Source organism: Carassius auratus, chromosome 36 (genome assembly GCF_003368295.1).
Source record: "Carassius auratus strain Wakin chromosome 36, ASM336829v1, whole genome shotgun sequence".
Taxonomy (NCBI): Eukaryota; Metazoa; Chordata; class Actinopteri; order Cypriniformes; family Cyprinidae; genus Carassius; species Carassius auratus.
The window spans coordinates 10,331,696-10,354,578 of record NC_039278.1 but is presented as its reverse complement, the minus strand read 5'-3'; the positions used below and the strand labels follow the sequence as shown (position 1 = coordinate 10,354,578).

Sequence of the window (22,883 nt, the reverse complement as noted above, 5' to 3'; positions counted from 1 at the left end):
TTGATCTCCATAAAAAAATAATAGTTAGTTAGCAAGTTCTACAAGGTTTGAAGTGACACGAGAGTAAATGATAAAAACATACCATTACCTTCTAATATATCTTTCATAAGAAAACTACTTACGATCTTACAAGTTTCTTTCAATGAAAACTTAGCCTTTAAAAAATCATTACAATTGTAGAATGAGCAGATGATTTGGCATCTTCATTGGATTTTAAACTCATCCCCAAAAAGGTTTGGAGGTCACTTATATTGGTCTGGAGGGAGCTAAAACTTTCTTCATCAATAAAATTGAAGGATGGTGACAATTATCTGAGAGAAGAGAAAGTGAGATCTTTTCAGAAAGCCCAATAGGGGGAGAAAGAGGAGGAGCTCTTTACAACAGCTCCCTTTATTGGTCCACCCCAGACCTGAGAAAGAAACATTCACCCTCTTAATGTGGCACACCTCAACTGTTTCACATGCAGATTTGTTCAAAACAGACATCAATATCTGGATGTTTGAAGCCTACAAAAATCTTCAGAGGGGCAGACATTATCTTCATTAGAATCAAACGTAAAACAAAAAGACTAATCCAATGAATCTACATGTGGACTTCATTGCTTTCTATTTGCTCAGGTCAGCCAGATGAACAGACACATAACAGCCCACAAAGCCAAGGTAAGTCTGCTGCTCTCCTTTGACATATGCTTGTTACTTAAGGGAAGTGTTGAAGTGACTGCTTGTGTCATTTAAAAATATCATTGTTTTTTTAAGACCCGTTTTCTATTTCTGCCTTCTGTGCGATTAATATGTTAGATTGATGTGTAGAAGAGGTTCGTTTAATGCCAGATACAATCCCTGAAGAGACTCAATTTGATCTCCCTCTTGTGAAACTTGAGAACACGATTTTCCTTTCTTGTTGAACCTTTTACCATAGATTTTTATTTCTTGTCATCAAACTTTTTCAATGTAAGAATGGCAAATTATTATATAACTGGGAACAAATTTTACGAGACAGAACTTACAGAGGAGAACTGTGGACTGTGAAACGTCATTGCTTCAGCAAGCTGTCCTTTTAGGCAACTGTTGAGTAATTCCTGATAGATATTCTGGCTATATGATTGTCGATTGTTGAGTTGCTATGTCCACTTTTACTCCTTTGTATTTCTTATTTCGTCTTACACACAAGTTGTTTAATACAGGCTTTAAGATCAGGTGATGGAAACATTCACTTTATGGGGTCTTTATTCATGTCACCTGATATCATTATGCTTTATTGGCTAAATACTCCAGGACTTCCCAGACCCATGCGGGAAACACGGTTTCCATTGGATTTTACAGTTTTTATTCAAGCTGTTTTATTTCTTTGAACCTAAATAAAAAAAAAAAAAAATATATATATATATATATATATATATATATATATCATTCATTCACAAGAATTCATTCATTCAACACTCTGAATGATACATTTAGTACATTTATTTGTTGGGGACTTTCAACACACTGAAGAATATAATTATTCATACATTTATTTCCAACATCTATTTTATATTCATTTATTTCTATAGATTTTATTATAGCAAGGGACACAATGAATAAACATTACAGACTGAAAAAAAATACTGCAATAGTATTATTCTTATTGTATTGTAAAATAATCCCTTTTTTTCTACATATTTATCTACATATCTGCTAGATCTCAGTGCTGCGTTTGACACTGTCGATCATAACGTACTACAAGAGAGACTGGAAAACTGGGCCGGGCTTTCTGGGATGGTACTCAAATGGTTCAGGTCATACTTAGAAGGAGGAGGTTATTATGTGAGTCTAGTAGAGCATAAGTCTAAGTGGACGCCATGACATGTGGAGTTCCACAAGGCTCAAATCTTGCACCACTCTTGTTTAGCCTGTATGTTTCCACTAAGTCAAATAATGAGGAAGAACCAAATTGCCTATCACAGCAATGCTGATGATGCCCAGATTTACCTAGCCTTATTTCCAAATGACTACAGTCCCATTGATTCCCTCTAACAATGCACTGATGAAATTAATAGTTTGATGTGCCAGAACTTTTCAGAAAAAAACCGAAGTTGTTTCTTTTGGAAACAAAGATGATGTTTTCAAGGTGAATGCATACCTTGACTCTAGGGGTCAAACAACTAAAAATCAAGTCAGGAATCTTGGTTTGATTCTGGAGACAGAACTTAGTTTCAGTAGTTATGTCAAAGCAGTAACTAAATCAGCATACTTTCATAAAAAAAAAATTGCAAGAATTAGATGTTTTCTAGTTAAACCCAGTTTGGCATGACTGATTGGGGAGTTACAAAGAAATAATTACAAAGAAATGGCCTTTTTTATTTTGCAGACCCTATACAATGTGAAATTGGTCAACAACATTACTTATGACCAGTCACATTTGCTGTTTTATTGATTATGTGATGTTTTATATTATTTTAATTATATTATTTACAATTTTTACCTTCTTCATCGCTATGTACAACCCACTGCCTATCATTTTTAAAAGCTTCCAAAACTGCAATAATAAGTACACTTTCGGGGAATGCCATCAGTATGACTGGCGTCTGAAGCACATGAAAACATTTCCACACCCGTGGCGACCAGGCTTAAGTAGTTCAGAGAATGCTAAGGGAATGATGTAATTCAATCTAAGCAAAGGGAGGCAATGGGAATGTCTGAACTGTATGAGCACCTACTCAAAACACAGCCTGCGGGTGAGGTGTCTTCTTCTTCTTGCTTTACAGTGGATTACAGACTTAAAAGTGCATTACCACCACCTATCTCTCAAATGGACCACTGACACTCCTAACTGAGATTGTAGATAGAGTGTCAATGGTCCATTTAAGAGATAGGTAGCGGTAATGCACTTATAAGGCTGTGTTTTGAGTCATTATAAGACTGACAGACTGCAATGGTTTGACTTAAAAATATTTGTTTGTGTTCTACTGAAGAAACAAAGTCACCTACATGGTGGATTGGATGCCCTGGGGGTAAACAGAAAAACATAAAAAAAAAATGTGTGTGAACTAATGTTATCCCTTTAATGGTCTAGTGTTTTCCTTATTATGGTTTTCTATGGGAAACCATTTAACATCAACCATTGCACATTGTGTTTAAATTCTGGCTTTATCTGCTTGCCTGTAAAAAATATACATCATCAATAAGGTGTTAACTTAATTTCACCTTTTAATATCTGCGATTTACAACATTACTACTTAATGCAAACTGCGTAAAAATAACTGGTGGTCAGTGGAGCAAAGCGTTGTTTTGCCCTCAAGGTGGGCATTCCTATGAGTGTGTGACGTCAAGTGAAAACTCAATCGATGGGGAAACTGAATTACATGACCTTAAAATAAGAATTGACAACTTAAAAGCTGCAATAGGAATGAACAAATACATACCAAACTACTTCTATTCAGGTGCGATTTTGTAAATAAAACTCATAATTGTTTTGTGATTGTAGGTAAGGCATCTGTGCATCTTCCTTATCATGTGCTTTTATTTGGTGTGTGCTGGTGTGCCAGGTCCATGTAAGCACTCTGTCACCCGGGACCATCTCTTAAATTTAAGACGTCTGGTAAGATAAGCTGCTTATCAAAATGTACTTATAAAATTATACAGAAAGGGATTCATTATGCTTTGTTATAAAATCCCACAGCAAACCACAGCTGTATGTAATGATCACTCATGCATAATTCATTAGTTAAGATGGAGTTCAGAAATATTTTGGCATTAAATTTTTCTAAATGAATGGCAGTGCACTAAATAGTGCTGACAGTCGAAATGTCATCTAATGGGAAAAAGTTGCATTAAATTGTCTGACCTATTAAAATTGATTAACATATGGCAAACTATGATTTGTTTTTTCTTCACACAATGCTTTCCTTTGCAGATGAAGAACCAGCTGCGAAATGGTTGTTCTGTAACCTTCTCCTTCACTGAGCGGCAGAACCTGGTGCGCACATTTTCAATTTTTTCATGTAATGGCAGATATGGATTACCCAGTATTCCTATGGGCATTTCAACCATTATGAACAGTATATAAAATATATCGTATATTTAAATATATCGTAAATATATCGATCTGATATGATCGTCATTGAAATTCTGGTATAATAGATCCTCCTACTATGCCACAAAATCAGACACTTATTTGAAACAGATGTTCCATAAGATCATGTTTCAAGCCAGAGAGGCAGCAAAACCATATTTAAGCAGGTTAACAGTCATACTAACTAACTAATATATAGTATATATATATATATATATGTAATAAACAAATCTCCATATTCATCGGGAAGAAGGAGGCGGGAACCGGCGCACAATCAAAAAGCACTTTAATATCCAAAATAAATACAAAACGGCGCACCAGCCCCTCACGGCCGACTGGTGCGCATAAATAAAAAGCACACACATTAAAATAATGTCCCAGGCCTGGTCCTCTCTCGTCCTTCACGGTCGTCACTCCAGTTTTATATCCTTCCATCTCCTACGTGGGACTCAAGACCGGCGGTGGGGCGCAGGTGTAGCTCATCTTCAATCACTACACCTGGCCTCACTCCTCGTTCCCACGCCTCTCGGCCTCGCCCCACTCGCCACATACCCCCATCGCCCCTCGCAGGCCGGGGGGGTACCCTCGAGACTGCGCTCTACTCCCCCCCCCCCCCTTCCCTCCGGGGGGGACCGCTCACGGGGACCTGCAGGAACCTGGGGGTAGGACAGACGAGGCGAGAGAAAAGAAGATGGAAGGAGGAGCGACAAGGACGAGAGAGGGGAGAGAGGAAAAAAAAAAAATCCGGTTCCCAGACGCACTGCTGCTCGGCCCTCCACCAGCTGGGTGATCTCCTCCGCGGTGCCCGGCGGTGGCACTGGACGGCCCTCGGCGGACGGCGCGACACTCCTCCGCCGCCCGATGGACGGCGACGGCTCCTCCGGTTTTGGGCAGCCGGCAGGAGTCCCCCGTTCCCTGCCCCTCCGGATTCCGTCACGGAGGCGGCAGGCTCCGGCCCCCTGGCGAACGGCGCCGACTCCTCCGCTCCCTCACGGACGGCAGCCGCCCCTCCATATCGTGGGCGGCCAGCAGCGAGCTCGCCCGTCCCCGGCAACTCGCTCCAGCCCACCGCCTCGAGCGTCCCTGGCGGCACATACCTCGCCAGCTCGAGGGCACCGCGGATTCACCACAGTGGCGAGGGATCTTCAGCAGCGCGTCCCTCCTTCTCCCGGGCTTCGACACCACTGTAATAAACAAATCTCCATATTCATCGGGAAGAAGGAGGCGGGAACCGGCGCACAATCAAAAAGCACTTTAATATCCAAAATAAATACAAAACGGCGCACCAGCCCCTCACGGCCGACTGGTGCGCATAAATAAAAAGCACACACATTAAAATAATGTCCCAGGCCTGGTCCTCTCTCGTCCTTCACGGTCGTCACTCCAGTTTTATATCCTTCCATCTCCTACGTGGGACTCAAGACCGGCGGTGGGGCGCAGGTGTAGCTCATCTTCAATCACTACACCTGGCCTCACTCCTCGTTCCCACGCCTCTCGGCCTCGCCCCACTCGCCACAATATATATATATATATATATATATATACATATATATATATATATATATATATATATATATACACACACACACACACAAACACACACACACACAGTAGCATATATCATTACATTAACCATCTACATTTACATTTCATGACATCCGAAGCAGTTGCACTAGAACTCTCTGAATTTTTGGAACATGACTGAACAATTTGCACAAGCAGAAGCTCAATTCTTCCACAGGGGAATGATCCTGGAGTTCACTTTTATGTGGTTGTGTCTCTCAGTAGCTCTACTGCAGGTTGAGGGACTGTGAATAATACAAAATCCTCCTGAGCAAAATAAATGGTTTTGAGGACTTGTTTAAAAGAGACTTTTGGCTTGTCTGAATCAACAATGCCAGAAAGTCAGAACTCATGAATCATGTACTGTCTTTTCCTGGGGAACACCAATGTAGTCTTTTTTTTTTTTTCTAAAATGGCTCTTTTTCCAAGTTAGATTTATTGGATTATTGTTTTATTGGATGATAGTTATCCAAAAGATGTGGGGACCCTGTCCCTCTTGTAAACCCACCCACCCAATAGTTTCTTAGAACTCCTGAGGGGAAATGGGGCTACCTAATACTTTAGCCATTTCTTTATTTATTCTAGGGTCTAAGGGGTTGGGGATATTTTCTGAATCTGAAGAGTGCTCGGAGGTATAAAGGTTAATGTAGAAATCCAAAAAGTATTGTTGAAATCAGCCAGATGTGCAGTGAGATTGACACTCGGGGTTGCAAATTTCTGGAATAAGCCTAAAGACACTGGCTGCATGAGCCTGCTGGGCTAAAAATGTACCTGCCTTATAAAGCCTGATAATATGACATAACAGACAATAACATCTTCAGTAACTTGTACTGGCTCAAACAGTACATTCTTACTTATGATATGATAGTATGATTATGATAGCAGCCCCTCTAGTCTTAGCAGAGAATTTTGAATAAAACATGACTCATCCAAGCCCTTTTGATACGTCCCTTTTGATGGGTTTCCTATAAAAATATAATACCCCCTTTCAAATGATGCAGCTGTGTTATTACCTTACCAAACTTAATGGCCTTGTTCATTCCATTTGCATTCGATGAAATCAGACACACACCTTTACCCATCTTTGTAGTATCAGCAGTCATCTAGAACAATGTACAGTATAGGGTTGAGGTGACTTGTACTGTATGACCTCCTGCAATGTGAAAGGAACAAAGAAGGGAAAGAAGACAGAAAACAGGAGGGATAGAAAGAAAAAAAACTGTGAAAAAATTGTGACCTTAAAGATATCCTACAAATTTCAAACATTATGCAAGCAATACAACTCAATGCTTTCAAGACTTCCAACGTCTCATTCCCACCACTTACATAAAGGTAAAATGTAAATAATGTAAAAAAAAAAAGTAAAAAAATTAAATAAATAAATAACTAGACAAATAACAGCTTAACAGACCCAGAAAACCAAAACAGAATAAATAATAACAATAATAAATAAGAGTACATTCAAACATAAATTAATCAAAATTAACTACCCATATATAAAGGACATTAACTGAATATACAAATAATATAAACATGAAGGGTACAAAACCAATCTAAAGTATTATAAAAGTACATATTATAGTGGGTGTGTATATCAAAAAACCTTAAAAATGAACAGGTAATTTGAACACGAGGGTGCACTCAGCCCATCCATAATGCGTGAGTGAGTGATGTGACATTCAGCCAAGTATGGTGACCCATACTCAGAACTCGTGCTCTGCATTTAACCCATCCGAAGTGCACACACACAGAGCAGTGAACACTAACACACACTGTGAACACACACCTGGAGCAGTGGGCAGCCATTTATGCTGCGGCGCCCGGGGAGCAGTTGGGGGTTCAGTGCCTTGAAGTCGTGTATTGAAGGTGGAGAGAGAACTGAACATGCACTCCCCCCACCCACAATTCCTGCCGGCCCGAGACTCGAACTCACAACCCTTCAATTGGGAGTCCGACTCTCTAACCACTAGGCCACGACTTCCCATGCCTAATGCCTAATGCCTAATGAGAGCTATCCATACATCTACAATAAAGACAACATAAGCATATTCATATGCGACAACCAAGCAATAGCCAGTCATCCACTTAAATCTGTCTAGGAATCAAAATATCTAGCAAATGCTGCGTCTTGAGTCACTAACTAAACTAGTCACAAATCACTGCCTCAGTCACTTTGGATTTAGTCCTCAGCAGAACGTACAGACTTAATGTAGTCCTTGGCTTCAGTGACCTACGCAAGCCTTCTCCTATATCTCCATCCTTCATTACGATAGTAAGCCTGGCCAGGAACAAAAGCGTTGGTTTAGGCCCAGTTTTTTGTTCAGACAGCACTTCTTTGTACTCTGAACACTGTTCCAGTATCTACAGAGCCTAGTCCTCGTAGATAGCAAGATGAGTGCCGATCTGGCCTTCTGCTGTAACTTTGAAGCCAGACAATAACAGGCCAAGGCCTCTGCCCCAGCCTCATCTTGTCAGACAGCGACCGATGCGCTCTATTACTTTTCAGTGGAGATTCTAGGACTCCATCCACAAACACTTCTGCGAGTAGCTCTGAGAAGACAGGGCTGAGGTCCTTCACTGGATTCAGGTAATCCAATGGTTCTTATGGTATTATGCTGGTTATGGAACTCGACACAACTTTGGCAAGCAGTTTAGCATTGCTTTCTGATAACATAGCACAGGTAGTTTCTGAGGCGTGTGTTGACTCGTCCTGTGAATTTGCCAGCGAAGCAATCTTTGAGGCATGTTCCATCACAGTAGCTTGAATTTTGTCCAGCTTTATCTTGAGTGTTGAAACAGTGGTTTTAAAGTCTCCAAAGCGAGCAGCCCAGTGTTCCTCCTCCAGGAGGTTAGATATAGCTACTACTGCCGCTTTTCCACCGAAATTACCCTGAACATTTGTACCAGGAATTTTTTTCCCCTCAGACCTGTTGCTTTCAGCGTTTCTACCGTGGTTTAAAGTACCAGGAAGATTAGGCAAATAGACTGGTGACGTAGGTCTGCGCGCGTTTCTCAATACAAAGTACGCTGATTTTGGACCTGCATCCTGCTCTGTATTTCAGACTTTGTGCATTCGACTCAGGAGTGTGATGTCCGCGACGACGCAAGTCTGGTAATTCTGCAAACAGCAGCGTACTTGATAACTTCAGTCAACTGACCATGGCTACTGCAATTTTCCTCTCTGTATATTGACAATAAAACGAAAAAGGATATCAAATACCACTGCCTCCTTTCGTTTTCATTTAAACATAATAACAGCTGTGTACTTAGTTCAGGGATATGTGAAAATATACAGCCATTACAGTGAAACAAAATATTATATAAATTTGCCTTTTTTATTGTCATTTTAACATATAAATAAATTTAATACAGACCAAAGATAACCTGTTAGATTTACCCAAAATTAATTATATTTTATGTTTAACCACTAAAGAAACATTAAAGTCGCGTGGAGCTCACCGTCTCCGAGATCGGCGAAACACATATTTAAATAGGCGCTGAGTTTTAAACAACTACATTCTCGCCTGAAATACTTTTAAAATTACATTTCATGACACAGTAACAGTAATATTTTGAAAATAATCAGAATAAATGATTGAACTCAACCAATCAGGATGTTTAGCGCCCAAGTCCCGCCCCTGAAAGTTCTGGAACTTTGAAAAAGTACCACCTCGCCAGCAGGGACTTTGTGAGGGGCATTTTTTTACCCGAAACTTTATTTAGTTCCTGTTTACTGTGACGGAAACGCACTGAGTACCAGGCCAAAGTCCCTAGTTCCTGGGTAAAGTTCCTGCGGTGGAAACGCGGCGAAAGCTAACATCTTTACCGTCATCTCCATATGCCTCAACTTTGCTTTACATTCGTTTTGTCTTGTTTTGCTGATTTAGCAGCCATAATTCGATACAGATATGTGTGTGACGAGTCATGCTCTTAACAATCTAACATTTAATTCCTCTTTCCACAATGTGAATAATAAATGTGTATCATTTTAATCAGCTTGTTACACAATGGAGCCTAACTTATTGCAATAATTATTTGATGTGGCCTACTTTACATTTCAATTGTTCACTGAAAGTTTTTATTTCATACCACACATTTCAGACTCTTTTAAATGTCTTTTAAAACTTTTCACATTAAAAGCTCTCAATTCATCTCAAAATAAAACGTTGTTGGCATCCATTGATCTAAACCATCATACCAAACCGGAAATTATAATTTTAGTCAAATGAATGCAGACAAATGAGCATAAGAGACTATTTGTTCAGACATTTTTTTTTTTTTTTACATTTTAACTCATACTTAGGTTGTCATATGTTTGTGTGTTCCAGAGTGTTGTGTGTTATGTTAAAGCAGCTTTCCCTCACATACTGGAGCTACTCAACACCCAATTCAGATACGCTAAGGACTCAGACAATTACCGCTATACTAATTCACTGAAAAACTTGATCTACAACATTTACTCCCAGAGATGCATCCCTCCAATCAATGAAGAGAATGAGGTAAGTAAGTCCATCTTTATTGGTTCTTAAAATCTTAAATGTTATGGAAGAAGATGATATTTGCCTCATACATTAGTGTATTTAACAACATGAATGTCTACCAATGTCTACAAATATAACAACAAATAGTCAACAGGAACTGAAAGAGTAATTACTTCATGGAGCAGTTTAGAAATGTTTGTGATAAAATGATGAACGATAATTATACGAAATAATTGCAAGACTTTTAAATGACAAATAACAAAATGAGAAAAACTAAAGAAAAAGAAAATAAGCAGAAACATTAGGCATTGAATTCTAGGTACATTAATTTGACTTGTATAAAGTTTCAAGGGGAAAGAGTCAACAAACCAAGAGTCTTGGACAGTAGCTAGTAGTTTTGGCAACAATGATTATTTTTTTTTTTTTGGCTTTTGTTAACAATGACTTTCTTGCAGTAATGTTGGACTGTATTGCTAAAATGTTTTACTAAATATTACATTCTGGCCATTTTTGTAATATGGTTGTAACTGAGGGAACTATGAAGTACATACCAAAGCTAAATGTGTTTTTCTTGGGGTTTATTCTGACTGCTGTGTTTGGATAAGTGACAGTGGTTGATGCATGGGAACAAAGTTTCATTGAACAAAAAGTTTAGAAAAGCTTAGCTTAATACCATTCATTCCTTACGATCCAAACAGGGATGAATTTGGAAGCCACCAAACACTTCCATGTTTTCCCTATTTAAAGATGGTTAAATGCGTAGTTACACGAGTAAGTATGGTGACACAAAATAAAACGTGTACATTCTCTAAGTCGATAAAATAATGTTAACTATAATGTATGCCGGAAGAGCACTTCACAGCACTTCGACCTCATTGCAGTAATATCTTAACTCTATGCAAGCACTACGTGGAGCTCTAAATGGCTTATTTGATCGTGCACACGTGCACAAATAATGTCGCGAGAAAAGCTGTGGACAAAGGAAATTCCTTAAAGGGGCCACAAACATTTGGAAAACATAATATTGAAACTGTGCCTAGTTATATAGTACAACCTGGTCACGTGGAATTCAGAGTGGTGCCTATTTTAAGTTAACCTCTGCCAACATGAAGTTAAATGGACCACATGCTTATGTGATCTGTATCAGCTAAATAAATTATTTCTACTAAAGCATGTCTAAAAAAACTGCAGAGGAAACCTAATTACCTAATTAAATCGTATATAATTGCCATGGCGCATCATATTTCTTTGTCAACACTATTTTAAAACCAAAGTCAGACAGTTTGTTGTCTTTGGCAGGATGCACACACAGGAAAACCAGTGTAAATCACATAGCTACTTTTATATAGACCTATCCTTTTTAACCAAAATGTTTTAACCTCAAAAGGCAATGGATATGTCATTTAATGGTCTGCTTTAATTAAAACTTTGCAGTAAAATAGTTTTGCAATGGCTACTTTTACATGCAACCAAATAATCTGTTTGTAATCAGATTGATGGCTCAATCGGACAAAAAAAGCCTTCATGTAAACACCTTAATCAATCTGATTTAGCTCGATCGGAATTAAATTTCAATTAGATTGAAGAGGGTGGTATATTCCTTTTCTAATACGGTTGAGAGTGCAATGACTTTGTTTGTGCAATAATGCAGAAATAGCGTGATGACGTATGACGTGCGGAACAAATTTCTCTTTCTTTTGAATAAAGTGTTGTATAAAAGGAATGTCCTGTCATTATAAAACTCTGCTTTCACTCTGCAACTGTGAAGTGGAGCAGGACAACCTTCTTCCACCAGTCCTTGTTTTGGATATTTATATATGTATATTTATTCTTAAATGGATAAATATTAATTTTGCTGTTAAAAACTGTGTAGGAGAGTGGTTATTATGTGCAAACAGTGAGAAACTCTATATATGCAGTGTACACATGTAAAAAAAAAAATTTAAGAAAAACTTGTGACATGTAAATGCACACATCCAAGCCGATCACTTTATTTAGCGTTCATGTAAACACTACAATCAGATTCATCGATCGGAATGTATTCAGTCTGATTAAACCAAAAATTGTGCATGTAAACGTAGCCAGTGACCTGTGTAGCCTGCCAGCTGTTGGCGTTCAGTACACTGCAGAGAGTAATAGCCTAATTCTGCTGAAAAAAAACAAACAAACATGTTTTACACCCTACAGAATAGCCCGATGAGGTTCCTAAGAACCCACATGACTTTGCCCAGGGAAGCTTTGGAGAAAGCGGAGGAAGTGATTCGCATGTTTATGGGTCTGATGACTCAAAGCGACAAGCCTGTGGACTGGAACTGTGCGGAGGAGTACACAGAAGATCCCCCAGAATCCAACACTGAACCTCTCAGCCAAACAGCAGGTAACACAACTGCATCTCAAATCACACGCTATCGGGCTCACAAGCTTTCACGCAACAGTTTAACAAGAAGTTAAAGAACAAATTTGCCAATATACAACTAGCGTATATGCAAATGAGCTTTGCAAATGAGTCTTTCTCTCCATGTTACTGTACCTGCACTCAGAACTACTTGTTTATTTGTTTGTAAAAAATATGTCATCTGGCATTATCTGGTGAGCTTTTGGCATACTTCATACTTATGTGTGTGCTTGAATGACTTGTTTGAGAAAATGATCCAAAACTGATTCATAAACAATCACTTGTTTGTTCATTTTTGAATGAATCAACACTTTTGATCAAATCCTTTTACAAATACCCATCAGTAATGCAGCCAGACAGTTATCTAGACCACACAACACAATGCAAATTAAAAAGGGGGAAAGAACCTGAAATGGGGCAAAACAGGTTCTCAAAATTAATCTCATTAGCAAAAGATTTGTGTAGCCCCAGGTATTCTTACTTTAGTTGTGATTTTATCATAATTTGCATTACATTTCCTCTAGGTGCCTCTGATTGCCCCTGCATTTGACCAGCAGTGAGCATTGGATCATCTAAGACATCTGCATCCACAAGCCATTGGAATATTCACCTGAAACCTACTCCATCCCCACAAAATTCATCCTTTTCTCCTGTGGTAACATTACAGGGTGGTAATGAAAGAACTAAACAATTCAAGTCTGCTGTCCCACTAGCTCTAGGGACGCCTGCCACATGGAGATCAACACAAGGGGATCTGTCCAACTTCCTCTTTGATAGCACTCCATCTTTTCATGAAGAAACTTCAAATTCAGAGATGGATCATTTGCCCTCACCAGATCTTTTTCCTTCACTTACAAATTTTCAGGATGTATTTTCGAGCAGAACTGACTCCAGAGCTGAGTCAGCCTCCTCTGGCCACAGTCATAAAAGCGATAGCATGCAGGACAGTGTGGAGAGGAGTACACTGCTTTTACTCGACAAGAGGTCTTTAGATTCCAAAAGCGAAGAACAACCATCAAGTGTGAAATCATCACAGAACCGGGATACTGCAACATCTGAGTCAACATATAAAAATCTTAAGAACACAGAGATAAAAGGCAAGTCTTTCCAGATTTTTCAACTGTGTAAACACATTGCACCAGTCACAACCACAGTTCTGTCTTTTAAAGCAGATGCACATTCATCAGAAGGCCTGAGCACCCTCGTTGAACAGCCTGGTCATTTAAAGAGCCCTCCTGAAAATTTCCAAACACACACCCAAAGTCCAGTGAGAGTGCCAAGGAATTTCATGAGAACCATTCATGAGGTGAAGCTCCGAAAAAGTGAGAAAGATAGTAGAAGCATTATTTTAGTATTATTTTAGTTTTTATTAATATGTTGAATTAGGTTTCATTTTTGTTTTTTCCATTTCCATTTTAATCTTTTTGTAATTTTTTGTGTGCTTTTGTCATTCTTTAGGCTTCACTATTTAGGCTTAATTATTTTTTAATTTTTTAAGTTTTATACTTCATTTTATTTATTTTATTTAAAGGGATTGCTCACCCAAATTTTTTTATTCTGAAATCATTTACTCACCATCATGTCGTTCCAAACCTGTATGAGTTTCTTTCTTATATTGAACATAAAAGAAGATATTCTGAAGATTGCTGGTAATCAAACAGTTGATTAAACACTACATTTTAAATAACTATTCTACCTAAATAGAAGACATCAAACATGTTTCTCTTCAGTCATGTGTTAATAATTCTGTGATGACTCACCAAAGATGCCTTTGGTTTTCACAGACCGCAGATCCCAGGAGGATAGGCAGGAGATGAGGGACCAGACCATCCAGACAGAGAAACACACAGGAACTCTGCCACAGAACAAACCACCAGAACAATCATCTCTTTTGGCACCATGTTCATAATTATATTAGGGAGTGGTGGACTTCTGCTCATAACTGTATTGTTTTACAGACAGCAAAAAAGTAAATGACTCACAATTCATTTTTGCTCTGCTGAAAAGAACGGCATCTTGGTCAGTGCTGGTCTGGAGTTGGACTGGCCTTAAAAAACATGCTGTAACCAGTAGCCAAAACATTTGCTGGTGACTCGCTCTGGTGGTCTTTTCAGTCCCATGTGATCTTGTTCAAACATAAAAATAAACATAAAAAAAATAAATAAAATAAAACATTCTTTGAAGTTTCCAATATGGAAGAAAAACACACCATGGAGAACAGAAACCGAGAAATGATGGAGTTAAATATTATGAGACAAAATATTGGCATGTTGGTTTTTCTCATTCTGTATATTTATGGATTTACAATACATTTTAAAAGACATATTTTATTGCTCAAACGGTGTCTACAGCTATGAGGAGTACTAGAACAGGAAATTATTGATCTGGCAAATGGTCCATTTGTATGAAATATGAAAAATATGAAATATGAAAAATTCCTGCACAAACTAAACTTGACACATTCATCTACTCTTTGCACGTTTTGACTTGGCAAACTGACCATGAAATGTTGAAATGTATCATTAATTCTTATAAAAAGAGAAGAGTTCTTTTTTTCTTTCATATCAGTTAAGATTGTACTCATCTGGATATTCAAACACACACACACAAAAAAAAATAAATTATATGGAGTGTATATAAATAGAGAAGTTTATTGATGTGAGGTTTCGTTAGTCAAACTTTCAGTGCACAAGAAATAAAGACATTGCAATACGGTCTACATACTGAAGCCTAAAGCATCAAAGATTAGAGCAATTAAGACTTAATGATTTAATGACAGCTTAAAACATTTGATATACACCACTGTTCTTTGTTTTTTCCTTTTAATCTTCAGTTGTTTATACCGCAAGTTTTACAACTTTATTCAATGGCTTATTAACAAAGTTAGCTTCTTTTTGCAAAGGATGTGTTTAAATGTCAGAAACTGGAATTAACATTTGTGTTGTTTATATTAAGAGAATAAAACGAAGCCACATTGAAAGCAAAATGGAAGAAAAACAGGTTTAGGGCCGCATCAACTCAATAAGGTTGTGTTTTAGGTTTTGTTTTTAGTCTGCGACACAGATCTTGCATGTGTTGGTGGATTTCTGAGAACAGAGTGCTGTTGTTTAAGCAAACCTTCCAATTTCACATGCAAAACCTCTGTGGACGTGCCAAAAATGATTGGAATCCTCCCTGTATCACTGACTTACGTTGCACAATAGTCAGTCTCTTTTTACTGCCTGTGGAAAAGCACTTTTTGTAATTAAAAGTTTGATTATGTGACAATGACACTTAAAAAATAGGATTTTATTAAGGATTTATTAAAAGCAATCTATCTTGGACTAGCAACATGATTCACTCGCAGCTGAGGACTTCATGAAACAGAAACTCAAAGGCCATTATTGGTTGGATGTGAGCAATGCAATGGCATTTCTTTCTTGTCCTGCCACAAGATACAGAACACTCTTCAACTTCAGCATCTGTTATGAAATAAACTGTATTTCAACCTTAAACAGAACCACATGCAGGAGGCATGTTTGTTGCAAAGTTTCTATGACACAAAATTTGCAAAAAAAAATAAATAAAAAATAGCATAAGACATGCACTTTAAGATCACTGAACTAGAATTATTCCATTCTGGAAGTTTAAATTTAAAGCAGTCGCACAAAAGGTTGAATCTGCCTCAGTTGGAGTGCCTCAATACACAACTCATTTTGTAATGAATTCAATTCAAATGCTACTTCAAAATAGAAGGGTTTCTTGGAACTTGGATGCCTCCTCTAATTATTTAACCATCTGTGTCTTATCAGAATAAACAGGGTGACTTTTACACTCCTTATGGCTTAGTTTCAGAGTCTGTGTTGATCAGATATTGCTATGTGTGGTTAGAATTGGCCTTCAAATTAGAAGGATGATATAACATTGAATTTGGTTCAGTGTGCTGAATTTTTAACAGATAACTTCACAGCTTAACACAAATTTCACATCCTAATATGCTTTTCATCGTGTTTACTACATGCATGTAGAGCTATTGATACCACCAAGTGGTGGGACGCTGTCAGTGAAAGTTGATGGGATCCATCATAATACTGGTATTTTTGATGTGACAAATATTAAATCTGCAAAAATCATATAAAATGTGGTGGTATTGGAATATATCAAAGTTACATTTAAAATGGTTGTTTTATAACAATTCTCCTGAGAGATGGTGCATTACATGGGAGATTTTTATGGTTTCTACTAATCACGTTTTAGTAAAGACAACCATGGAGTAATTCACAGCAGACACATCGCTGCTAATACAGCTCACTTGGCCTTTTCTTTCCATCTTTTTCTATCGGGTTTCATGAACATTCACATAGTTTACATCCAGTTTTACATCCAAGTCCACAAGACAGTCTAGGCTTACGTACCATTTAGAGTAAGTGTAAAGATCTGTCAGCTGACATCCAGAAACAAAAAAAAAAAAAAAATATATGAAACAACAACACCAACAAAAATGGCAATTAAGAATTGTAACGTTCTTGAAATGGTGTGTAACACATCTGGAATACCTCATGGATGGCTTTCAGATGTGTGAGGAAGAGGTTAATGGTTTTCAAATGACTTTCGGAGCCTTCAGTGGTCAGAGAACTAGTAGAAGATGAATTATCTGCAGTTGACGAATTGAATTGTTGACAAGGCCAAAGTTTAGTATGAAAGCCTCAGTGGATGAACAGTAAGACTTATAGTAAAATGTGTGTTTTTACCATTCCCTGAAGTAGGGGAAACACCTAATGCATTATTCTGACACAAAGCATTTGATTCTCTTGTGTCGCTGGTTACGCGAATAGGGTCTCACCTAACATATGAGGTAAATATAAATAAGATAAAAAATAAAAAATACTCCCTCATAATACTGACAAGCTCTTGTCATTCACTATGATATTAAGCAATAAATAAGCAATTAAACATACTGTGCTGCATTTACCACTTTTCATCGGGATGGACATTTTTTACAGAAGTATCAGGAAATTTTGAACTAGGCCTACAATATGGCAGCAAGGAAGCAGATGTTGCCATAAATCGATGGATAAAGATGTTTTATAAAACAATGCAGTAATAAATATTGATATCTGGAATCATCGCAAGTTTATCAGCTATGCAATGTGTGCTGTTTTTCTCTATTCAATTTCTATATTTCTTTGTTCTAAAGTTACGAATTGCATGTCACAGATTTGTTTCAAGCATCATTTATATCTTCATATCTTCATATATTTGTTCACATGAAATCATTCTGTCAAGAAAAAAAAATGATGTTATAAATAACTTGATGTTATTTTTGTATATCTGTGCTTGCCTAAATAAATAAATGAATAAATCTGTTTTATTATATTGTAACTTTCAAATCTTACAGGAAACGGGTTAACTGTTTAAATAACTGCTGTAATATAGTGGTACATCCAGTACATCATTAACAGTTTTCAATGATTTAAAATGTATTTAGAAAATGTTTAATTTTGCAATAAAGGCTTTATTATGATTATTATGATGTGCTTTATTTTAAACTATATAGTATACATTTCTTGTTTTCAACTATCATCATAATTGACTTGAAAATATATCCGCAAAAATAAAATAAAACCTATGGCACAGGCCTTCAAGCACATTGAAGAAAAACACACAACATATGTGTGTGTGTGTGTGTGTGTGTGTGGAAATGATCAGATAACCCAATGTGGTTATAAAATCTATTCAAGTTACAATATTTGAATAAATGTATACTATAAGAAAATTTTTAAACAATGTTTGTAATCAGCATGTGTGAACAAGAAGTTTGCAAATCCATGAAAAAAGGCTCTGATTCAATCATATTATATAATAAAGTCCTTTTATTCAGATTGTTTGACAAAACATTTGTATTTATTACTAGCAAAACGTGTCCTCACAGTTACTAAAGTCTGAGAACTATTGCACTAATGTTTTGTCTAGAAATCAATCTACAGATCATTTCTAATTAATATAAAACCTCAAAGAACAATACACAAGATTTAGCATGGCCCAGTGGTCCTCACTTCATAGGTATCTTCTGTTTAAACTCAGCAAGCATGTTCTGCTCTCTCTTTCCATAGCGGAGGCCGAAGGAATTGAGATTGTAGTATGCAACATTCTGCTTCCTTTTTGTGTAAGGTCTTACAGGAGCCCACCACCGTGTGTTTCGCTGAGGATCTGCACTCATGGAGAAGTGCACTGAGAGCTTGGGAGATGGAGATCCAGCTGTGGGACGAGTATCAGTTCCCCTGAGAACCTGGAGTGATTCTTTAGGAGTTTCATCTAGAAATACAACAAAAGATTGAGAGATACAGCTTATGAGACCAAGGCCTACGAAGCTATGCTTTATAGTTCCTGCATTTCATCTAGTCTCCAATACAGGCTTATAATATGTATAATAATCCCACTTTTTAATCAACATCATGAAGAGTATTTTTCCATTAAACTTAAAAATGCATCCAGAATTTTAGATATATATTTTTTGAAGTTACATTGTATTTTGTTACATTAAGACTACAGTATATTAACTATATTAATGCTACGTTAGAAGTTTTTGCCAATTAACAAAGACAACACTGAACTTACCTTCTAAATAATATTGAAAATGGCCTGAAGGGTATGGATCACCATTTGCCACTGACAACATCAAGATGATGGTAAGTAGCTTCATTTTTAATGCGTTTGGAACCAAAACTAGTTTCTGCAAGAAAGCAATGCAATTAGAAACCAACACATATGGTTATTTTCTGAAACATGGGTACTTTTTAGAGGATTTATGTATAAGATCAAACATTTTAATGACATTATATGTATCTTTTCATACACAATTCATAAGCTCAGACACACACTTACAAACCCTAACACACACACACACAAACAAACAGAGAGAGGAGATACACACTTCAAAGAGAATTTGAGTTATCAAAAGCATCAGAAATCAGCCTTTCACATCTGCTCCTATGCAATGCTGTTCACTGATGTAAAAAATATACAAATAAATAATAACATAACACAATAATATAATAATACAAATATTTTGCAATAACCAAAACGCTACTGATTTATCTAACAAACAATAATTATACAACGACATAAAAGGTAAATAAGAACAGTTTAAAATGCTGCTGAAATTGACAGTAACTGAACAACTGTACATTTGTCTATTGCATGAGAAAAAAAAAAAGCTCCATGAGAAGGATTTAAGAGCAGATTCAGAGCAGAACCTCTTGGTTCCTACTTGGCTAACCAAACCACCTATACAAAATCAAAATGTTAACATGCATATGTATGTGTGTGTGTGTATATATATATATATATATATATATATATATATATATATATGCACTGTAAATAATTTTGATAAATTATCTGACAAATGCACAAATGTAAATAATGTATGTCATTCATCCATCCAAACCCTAATACATATAACTTACACATAGACTGACAACTATGCAACTAGACATGGCAATGGGAGTAAATGGCTTACCTTTACACTTGCAGGTATGGAGGATGTGTTTGGTTCATTCAACCTTCAAATACAATTTATCTTTCTCACACAACAATATTACCTGCGTCATAGCCTCCTCAGTGACTCGCAGACCTCCACAACCCTCCCCTGTTTCCCTCTGATCTTGTCTTTTTGCCCCGGGGTGGTTCCACATTCCGGAACCACAAAGCCTTTATATATTTGAACTCAATATCATTTTCTATTTGAGGGTAGTTCATTGAAGTTGTAGGGAGCAGAAAGATGAAATAGAAATGATGATGATTGGAAAAGCATTTGTATTCATACCTTGGCGGGCTGAGAGCAACAAGATTTTAAGATCACTGGACATTTCATCTTGGGAGGGAAATATACTAAAGTGCAGACTTATCTTGTGCACTTCAAATCCTAATTTTGTTTTTAATAATAAAAAAGAAATATTTTTAAAATAAACTCAAAAATAACATTCTTGACTAGAACACTGGACATGTTATGGTGAGTTTATTCAACATATTATACAGGTAATAATAAAATAAAATACAAATAAAATTCGAACAGTTCACTGTAGAAAAACCTCCAGATTTCCAGCATCTGCTCTTACACCATTGAGGAACTATTTCCAGATAACTTGTTTAAAATCTGAGAGAGAGAGAGAGAGAGAGAGAGAATATATAAACAATAGAGATTTTTCAGTCACTCACTGAATGTTTAATTGCAGAGTTATATATTCAAAACAATAAAACAATCCATCTGATTGCACTTTAATAGGTTGCATTTATCAATGTTTTGATCCAAGCATGCTAAATGGCTTTTGTTCCATACCGTAGTTAAAAAAGGAATGTTCAAGCCTGCTGCAAGAAATCCAAAAACCATTGGAAAGAATGACCTACAAACAATAACGAATTTTGTTATTTGCTAGTTTAGGAGAGGAACAATCTAAAAACAATGATGATTCCAGCAGAGAAATAGCATGTATTTAGGTTAATGAATAATAAAATAAAGGTTCCACAGTTAGTTCAGGCAAAATGCATCTTGGTTGGTTAGAAGTAGCAACATCTTGGAGGCGTCTGCCTTCCTTGACATGAGGACAGGATATGATTCAACTATTTACTTACTTAAATAGAAGCACAAAGCCATAGGTCTCCACTAGCATGCCAATACGAGGCCATCTTAGTAGAACTAAAGCCACGCCTCCTAGAAAGAAGGCGGAGCTTCTGAGCTTCTGTCTCTGGAAAAAGAAGTGGGCCGTCCTCCTCAAGCCAACGATGAAGGTCAGACCAGACAGAAACAGAATCTGATATAGGAGTGAAAAGTTTGGAAAATACACAATATATGCCTATACACTATCGAAAGATTTTTTGACGTTTCTTATGAATATAAATATATACAGAACCACATTCTGGATGGCAATGTATGGATAGTCAAACCAAAAAAAAGTAAAGAATATCCAATAAAAATGTCTTTCACCCTCACTCTCAAAATTTTAAATATTTGATAAAAGTGACACAAGATTGAACAGAATAAGTTCAGTTTCTGGGGGAACTATCCCTTTAAGAAACATTTCCCGTGACCAAAGATCTACATAGTTTCTTGCGTCATGTCTAAACAGATCATTTCTTCACTTACATTTCCAAATGCCAACAGGACCGAGTCAAAGTACAATAGTATTCCAAACAGCACAAAGAACACGCCAAATCCTGACAGACCTACACCGATTTCTAGAATCCAAGTCAGAATAGATTGGTTACAGTTGCATTCTTAGTTAGTCAATAAAACACATATTTCTGTGCTCATTTAAAAAGGAGAACACGGTGTTGAAACATGTCAACTGGCCATAATGTATTGATTTACATTGTTTTAATTTAACTGAACACCAATAATTTACATTGTGAAAATAGCAATGTGTCTGAGTTGAGTTGTGACTGTACAGTAACTCATACAGGGGTAATGTATATTCAGTGAAAGAAAGACACTCACTCTGAAACTCTGTGATTGTGATCATGGTTTTTCTCTGTTGTCGACTCGTATCTCCTGGATTTTGTTCCTTGGTTTTTACTGGTTTGTGTCTTTCACACAAATGCTTGACTTTTGAACCCTACTGTAGGGTGAACATTAACCAAATCTATTAGACAGATGAGCGAACGCTCTGCCTGATGATCACTTTATCTCATATACACTCAATCTCAGTCCATTCACTCGTGTCCACTCACCTTCCACCCTCATCCATGAAAGAATAAAAACAAGAAAAAAAAGTTCTTGGCTTGTTGGAATACTTGATCCCGATTAGTCAAGAGCAGCGTCCCATGAAAAAATATTCCTTCCATGGATTAAATCTCTCTCTCTTCTATCTCTCTCTTTCATAATTCCAAGTTTGCATCTGACAATTCTGACTTTTTCTCAGTTATTATCTCATAATTCCGATTTTTTTCTTCAGAAATTAGTGTCGCTTTCTCATTTGTGCAAACACAACTGGTGTCCTCTTCTGTATGTTATCAAATGTAGAGAGCATGATCATGAAAGACTTCAGTATTAATATTACTGTAATATTATTGCAGTGTTAAATATACAAATCAATAATTTGTGTTCTTTATTTGATGAATAGTCCTTAAATAAGCGCATAATGTAGTATGTAGTAATGTAGCATTAACTGCTAACACATTTTTCTTGGCTTTCACTTTGTGCTTGTGTTGTTATTGTCAGAATACACAGAGTTTATAGTTGCTTTCCAGCAAGGTCTGATCCTTAAATTGAATGCAAATGTAAGCAAATATTCAGTACTTAGCTTGATTTCTTACAAGCAGTGTTACAAGTGGCCCAGAAAAAAAATTGTGGTCTTAATAAGTGGCTGGGAATTTTGTGAAAAACCATGTTGGAATGTTGAGCTGTCTGACTT

At 37.0% G+C, this 22,883-nt stretch overlaps 2 protein-coding genes and 1 pseudogene across 3 annotated transcripts; 1 reads left to right on the top strand and 2 right to left on the bottom strand.

Annotated features, from left to right (window-relative positions):
- Positions 1–235: 235 nt before the first annotated feature.
- On the top strand, positions 236–16,050 carry LOC113055216 (uncharacterized; annotated as a pseudogene).
- A 2,279-nt stretch (positions 16,051–18,329) lies between these two features.
- kiss1 (KiSS-1 metastasis suppressor) lies at positions 18,330–20,160 on the bottom strand. 2 transcript variants are annotated; one of them, XM_026221300.1, is made up of 3 exons: positions 19,994–20,160; positions 19,090–19,204; positions 18,330–18,786 (listed from the first exon to the last, which is right to left on the bottom strand). In XM_026221300.1, the coding sequence occupies exons 2-3, from the start codon at positions 19,172–19,174 to the stop codon at positions 18,524–18,526; spliced, it is 348 nt and encodes a 115-aa protein (XP_026077085.1). In that variant the 5' UTR covers positions 19,175–19,204; positions 19,994–20,160; the 3' UTR covers positions 18,330–18,523. The 2 variants fall into 2 exon arrangements, with proteins under 2 accessions (XP_026077085.1, XP_026077086.1); XM_026221301.1 differs by lacking the exon at positions 19,994–20,160 and having other exon boundaries at positions 19,090–19,560.
- A 306-nt stretch (positions 20,161–20,466) lies between these two features.
- Positions 20,467–22,192, bottom strand: LOC113055217 (vesicle transport protein GOT1A-like). The gene is made up of 5 exons (XM_026221299.1): positions 21,968–22,192; positions 21,617–21,708; positions 21,106–21,284; positions 20,813–20,876; positions 20,467–20,629 (listed from the first exon to the last, which is right to left on the bottom strand). The coding sequence occupies exons 1-5, from the start codon at positions 21,990–21,992 to the stop codon at positions 20,588–20,590; spliced, it is 402 nt and encodes a 133-aa protein (XP_026077084.1). The 5' UTR covers positions 21,993–22,192; the 3' UTR covers positions 20,467–20,587.
- Between the last annotated feature and the right edge of the window lie 691 nt (positions 22,193–22,883).